General features: G+C 50.7%; 1 protein-coding gene across 1 annotated transcript; it reads right to left on the bottom strand.

The window, feature by feature from the left end:
* Positions 1–4,554: 4,554 nt before the first annotated feature.
* Positions 4,555–4,803, bottom strand: ENH_00038470 (hypothetical protein; the record flags this gene model as incomplete). The annotated part of the gene is made up of 1 exon (XM_013580602.1): positions 4,555–4,803. The coding sequence occupies one exon, from the start codon at positions 4,801–4,803 to the stop codon at positions 4,555–4,557; it is 249 nt and encodes an 82-aa protein (XP_013436056.1).
* Positions 4,804–6,383: the final 1,580 nt, after the last annotated feature.

A 6,383-nucleotide genomic window follows, 5' to 3' on the forward strand; every position in this document is an offset into this window, starting at 1 on the left:
GATCGGGGGATCGACTTGGGGGCCGTGCGGGGCCTCTTCCAGCGCGCCACGCAGCTGCCGCTGAAGCCCCGCAAGATGAAGCCGCTGTTTGCTGCTTGGCTAGCTGCTGAGAAGAAGTTCGGCAGCAGCAGCAGCCAGCAGCAAGTGCAGCAGCTAGCCAGGGACTACGTCGCCAGAGTCGAGGCCCAAATCCTCGACACCCAGCCCCACAGCTAGCTAGCTAGCTAGCCAGCTAGCTAGCCAGCTAGCTAGCTAGCTAGCCAGCTAGCTAGCTAGCTAGCCAGCTATTTTGCTTGCTTGCTAGCTAGCTAGCTAGCTAGCTAGCCAGCTATTTTGCTAGCTAGCTAGCTGCCTGGCTAGCTATCTAGCTGAGGAGCTAGCTGGGGAGTGAGCCAGCTGGCTAGCTGGCTAGCTGGCTGGAGAGCTAGCCAGGCTAACTAGATGGAGAGGCAACCAGCTAGCTGGCTGGCTAGCTGGCTAGCTAGCTAGCTAAACGGCTAGCCGGGCAGCTAGCTAGCTAGCTAGGCCTGGGGGCAGGCAAGCTGCCTTGTGTGGTGCGGAGCAGGCTTCTCTTTTCCAACACAATGTAGAGCTAGCTAGCCAGCTAGCCATCTCGCTAGTCATCTAGCTAGCTAGCTAGCTAGTAGCTAGCTAGCTAGCTAGCTAGCTAGCTGCTCATCATTTGTTACTTTGAGACACCGATTTAAACATTGGGAGTGGTTTTTGTGCGGCAATGCAGGGACGGCTGACGGCCTGACTGTAGCTAGCTAGCTAGCCAGATAGCTAGCTAGCCAGATAGCTAGCTAGCCAGATAGCTAGCCAGCTAGCTAGCTAGTTAGCTAGCTAGCTAGCAGCACCTAGGTTAGCCAGCTAGCTAGCTAGCTAGCTAGCAGCACCTAGGTTAGCCAGCTAGCTAGCTAGCTAGCTGGTGGCTAGCTAGCTGCGGGGAGGCAGCAGCAAAGAGGCAGCAAAAGATAATAAATCAAATTACTTGAAAGGACACAAAAGAACAAAGCAGACGAACTCGCGCGCGTGCGAAGCCTCGAAAAGTGGGGGGGAGCAGCTGCGCGTGCTGCTGCTGCTGCTGCTGCTGCTGTTGCTGCTGCTGCTGCTGCTGTTGCTGCTGCTGCTGCTGCTGCTGCTGCTGCAGCGCAGCAGCAGCAACAAAAACCCCGAATGAGGAAACAAACCAGCAAATTACTTAATCCACAATTCATGTGGAAATAAAAACAAAGAAAGAGCGACGGCGCGAGCAAATAAGGAAGCACACAGAGCGATTGGTGCTGCTGCTGTTGCTGTTGCTGCTGCTGCTGCTGCTGCTGCTGCTGCTGTTTTGAGTTTGTCCTGCTTTATAAATATATAATTTAATTATTTTAACTAAATTTGTTTTCACAAATTTAGTTAAAATAATTAAATTATATATTATTTTAACTAAATTTGTTTTCACAAAAACACAAGCTGGAGGAAATTCGAAACGGCTAGAGGTGCATGCGTTTGAGGTGTCTGTACACCTCAGAGGCAGCGCGAGGCGTTGTGCACAAATTACAGCGCCCTTAAAGTCTTCATTTTTGCTGCTGCTGCTGCTGCTGCTGCTAGTGCTGCTGCTGCTAGTGCTGCTGCTGCTGCTGCAGCGACAGTTTTCAAATCTTCCTCAGCCAGCGCATGCATTTGATTGGCGCCTTGCCCTTTGGGTAGAAAGTCCACTGCAGCACAGCAGCAGCAGCAGCAGCAGCGTCTCTCGCATCAGCAGCAGCAGCAGCGTCTGTCGCCGCAGCAGCAGCAGCAGCAGCAGCAGCAGCGTCTATCCAGCAGCAGCAGCAGCAGCAGCAGCGCCTCTCCAGCAGCAGCAGCAGCAGCAGCGTCCGTCGCAGCAGCAGGAAGAGGAGGACGCGCGAGCTGCTGCCGCTGCAGCAGCAGCAGCAGCAGCAGCAGCAGCAGCAGCAGCAGCAACTGACGACGAAGAGCATGACGGGCCCCTCGACTTTGCTGCCTTCGAAAGGATCAGCAGCAAAAACGCAACGCGAGTCAAACATCACTCCCAGGGGGCCCCACCGCCGCTGCAGCGCGCGGCCCCGCAGCCACACGCAGCGGCAGGCCCAGTTCCCCGTGTCCGAGTCCTGCAGCAGCAGCAGCAGCAGCAGCAGCAGCAGCAGCAGCAGCAGCAGCAGCAGCGGCAGCAGCGGCGGCAGCAGGTGGGTGGTGGCGGGTTTAGTGAGAGTCGCAAATTAGGGGGCTGGGGAGGCGAAGGACTAATATCGTGCAGAGCACTAGAAGCTGCAGCAGCAGCAGCAGCAGCAGCTGCTGCTGCTGCTGCTGCAGCAGCAGCAGCAGCAGTGGCAGCGGTAGGTCCTCGAGAGGAAATTTGAGTGGAGCCTTTTCTGTTTCAATGATTCGAACTCTACGCTTAAGTGTTCAGGGTTTAGGGCCTACTAGGGCTTGTGTCTTTTAGGGTTTAGGGTTTAGGGTTTAGGGTTTAGGGTTTAGGGTTTAGGGTTTGTACCTGCACTTCGGTGCAGCTTCCGTCGAAGCAGAAAGTTCCCTGTTTGGTGTTTTTGAGAGGCAAATGTGTGGTGAGTTCGAAAGTGGGAGTTGCTGCGACAGCTGCTGCGATCTGGCTGCTGCTGCCCTCGCTGCTGCTGCTGCTGCTGCTGCTGCTGCTGCTGCTGCTGCTGCTGCTGGTGAAAGCTGGAGGCAAGGCGCACCTGCTGCGAAGTTTTCGACATAGTCGGAAGGAGTCAAAGGCTCAATCAAAAGCAAACAAACTCCTGGAGAGGCTGGAGAAGTCGTCGCAGAGGTTTCGGCGTCTTCCATAGCCTTGTTTGCAAGGACAGTTTGTTCCTGAACACAAGGGGAGCTGCAGATACACTCGAAATTCGCGCGGAAAGCTCCAATAAAAACGCGGAATACTCCGAAAATTGAGTTTTTTGTTTTATTTTATTTGATATTTGCCGAGAAAATTCGAAAAAGAAGGAAGTTTCCCAGCAGCAGCGTCTGCTCACCTCCGCCGTGCGCGTTGCCGCCTTTTCCATTTTGCCGGGCGCAGAGAGAAGAACTCGCGGCGAACTGGAGAAAAAAAGAGTTTAATTTGTTTGGATTTGCAAACGGACTTCAAAAAACTTCAAATTTATTTCTTTTTGCAGCTGCAAAGACTGACAGCAGGCAGGTTCCGCTGCAGCCGCCCGAGACGCTGCGGCCGTCCGCTGGGTGACCGCGGCGGTCAGCAGCAGCTTTCTGCAATCTATTCGCTGAAATGTTTCTTTTTTTGGACTTTTTATCTTTTAAAATTAATTGCAAATGCATTTAGCTCCATTTAGCTGCAATTGGCTCCACTTTTTGCCCCGGGAGCACCGCAGCGCGGGCGGGCGAGTGGGCCACTGCCGAGCGCCGCTGTTTGTTCCTCTTCTTTTGCGCTTCAAACGCCAAATATAAACAAAGAATGAAATAAAACAAAATAAAACAAATTAAAAAAGAATTAAAACAAATTAAAACAAATTAAAAACAATTTAAATCCTTTTCAGCGGCGCTGCAGCTCGACTGCAGCACCGCCGCCGCCGCGCTGCAGCAAAGTGACTTTCTGGGCTTTTACCCCCACTAAATTCATTTCTTGCAAATTAAATTCCATTTTAATTCTTTTCGAAGCCTCTTTTGCAGTTTGCTGCTGCCGCGCAGTTTGCTGCTGCTGCGCAGTTTGCTGCTGCTGCGCATTTTGCTGCTGCTGCGCAGTTTGCTGCTGCTGCGCAGTTTGCTGCTGCTGCGCAGTTTGCTGCTGCTGCGCTGCAGCAGCAAATCAATCTTTTCCAGAAGTTCAGATATGGGCAAATGAACTTGAACTCAAGTGTCAGTTGCACTGCTTAAACTAAATAAATAAATATAAATATAAATATAAAATATAAATATAAATATATATTATATTTATATTTATTTATATTTATATAAATAAATATAAATATAAATATAAATATAAATATAAATATAAATATAAATATAAAAATAAATAAAAGAAAAAGAAATCTTCAAATATAAATATAAATGCAAATGTGCAAAAAGGCACTTCAGCAAAGCAGTTAAGAGTGCAGAAAAATAAAAAAGAAAATGAAAATAAATTAAAATAAATAATTTAAATATTCACAATAATTAGTTTAAAGAATAAATGAATTAAAACAATAAATAATAAATAAATAATAAATAAGTAATAAATAAATAATAAATAATAAATAAATAAATAATAAATAAAATAAATAAATAAATAATAAATAATAAATAATAAATAAATAAATAAATAAATAATAAATTGACTAAATGTTTATAACAATTAAAGTAAAGCGAAGAAAGTCCTAATGAGTTCTTTCTGAACAGTTCCAACTATGCAGCGCAGCAGCGTCGCCCACGCTGCTGCTGCTGCTGCTACTAGTGCTGCTGCTGCTGCTGCTGCTGCTGCCGCTGCTGCTGCTGCTGCTGCTGCTGCTGTTGCTGCTGCTGCTGCTCTTTCGAAGACCAATTGAGTGCAAGTTGCGGCTCCCGTGTCCCCTTTTCCAAATGGCATTTCGGAACCCGTCAGTCCTGCTGCTGCTGCTGCTGCTGCTGCTGCTGCTGCTGCTGCTGCTGCTGCTGCTGCTGCTGCTGCTGCTGCTTCTGCTGCTGCTGCTGCTGCTGCTGCTGCTGCTGCTGCTGCTGCTGCTGCTGCTGCTGCTGCTGCTGCTGCAGCAGCAAAAGCTTAGGGGCGGTGACAGCAACAGCAGCGCGAACTGCAGCAAGACCCGAAGGCTCTGTATAACCTGTCGGTTTGGCTGCTCGAGAGAGCATCAGATAGGCGCCTCGCCCCTAAACCCTAAACCCTAAACCCTAAACCCTAAACCCTAAACCCTAGATGAACTCCTCGTCTGCCTCGTGATGTGCTGCTTCCTCTTCTTCGCAGAAGTCCACTTTATATCTCAAAATCCCTCCAAGACCTCCAAAACCCTTTTCAAATTGAGACCCTTCTTGCGACCTGCGAAAACCCCAAACCCTAAACCCTAAACCCTAAACCCTAAATCTTAAAAGGCCCCCTTCAAAGCTGACCCAAATACTGCACCTATTTCTCGCTGCTACTACCACTACTACTACTACTACTGCTGCTGCTGCTGCTGCTGCTCTGCTGCTGCTGCTGCTGCTGCTGCTGCTCTGCTGCTGCTGCTGCTGCTCTGCTGCTGCTGCCGCTGCTGCTGCTGCTGCTGCTCCACTGCTGCTGCTGCTGCCGCTGCTGCTGCTGCTGCTGCTCCACTGCTGCTGCTGCTGCTGCTAGGGTTTAGGGTTTAGGGTTTGGACTTGTTGGTGACGAATTCGAGCTGGGCTCCGAAGTTTTTGTAGTTGTTGACGAGCCACTCCGTGAGGGTTTCTTGATTTATAATTTCCACTTCTGCTTCTTCTCCTTCTTTGTTCAAAAAGTCCTTTTTTGCTGCTGCAGCGCTCGCGAACACCACCTTCGTTTCCCCGCAGCTCTGCTTCAGCGTTATCCTGACAAACCACAAACCCTAAACCCTAAACCCTAAACCCTAAACCCTAAACCCTAGCCCCTGCGCCCTGGGGCCAGGCCCTGCGCAACTTGAAGATGATAAGCGACTCAGAAGCGTTACACTCTAGCCTCCAAACCCTCAACTTTGAGTCCCAAAAGCTAAACCCTAACCACCAAACCCTAAACCCTAAACCCTAAACCCTAAACCCTAAACCCTAATCTCTGGCCACTGCGACTGCAAGCGTCTTCTGCTACGCTGGGCCCCCTGCGGGGCCGCAGCCTCAACTTTGAGTCCCAAAAGCTAAACCCTAACCACCAAACCCTAAACCCTAAACCCTAAACCCTAAACCCTAAACCCTAATCTCTGGCCACTGCGACTGCAAGCGTCTTCTGCTACGCTGGGCCCCCTGCGGGGCCGCAGCGCCTGGAGCCCCGCACTCGGGGTTCAGGGCTAGGCTGGGGTTTGCGCTAGGGTTTAGGGTTTAGGGTTTAGGGTTTAGGGTTTGCCTGAGGACGTCGAGGGCCTCGTAAACTATCAAAATGTCCACCGCGCCCATCTCGAGGGCCTGGAGGGTTTCCAAAACCCCAAAGACATATTTGCCGGTGTCTTGTGCAACTTCTTCGAAGAAGCGGCCAATAAGTCTTTTCTCCTGAATGAACTTCACGTTCTGCAGCCTGCAGCAAGCAAAAGTCCAAACCCTGCACCCTCAGCAGCAGCAGCAGCAGCAGCAGCAGCAGCGGCGGCAGCAGCAGCAGCAGCGGCGGCGGCAGCAGCGCAGCAGCAGCGGCAGCAGCGCAGCAGCAGCGGCGGCAGCAGCGCAGCAGCAGCAGCAGCAGCAGCAGCAGCAGCAGCAGCAGCAGCAGCAGCAGCAGCAGCAGCAGCAGCAGCAGC

Source organism: Eimeria necatrix, genomic scaffold, assembly GCF_000499385.1.
Source record: "Eimeria necatrix Houghton genomic scaffold, Enh_scaff280, whole genome shotgun sequence".
Taxonomy (NCBI): Eukaryota; Apicomplexa; class Conoidasida; order Eucoccidiorida; family Eimeriidae; genus Eimeria; species Eimeria necatrix.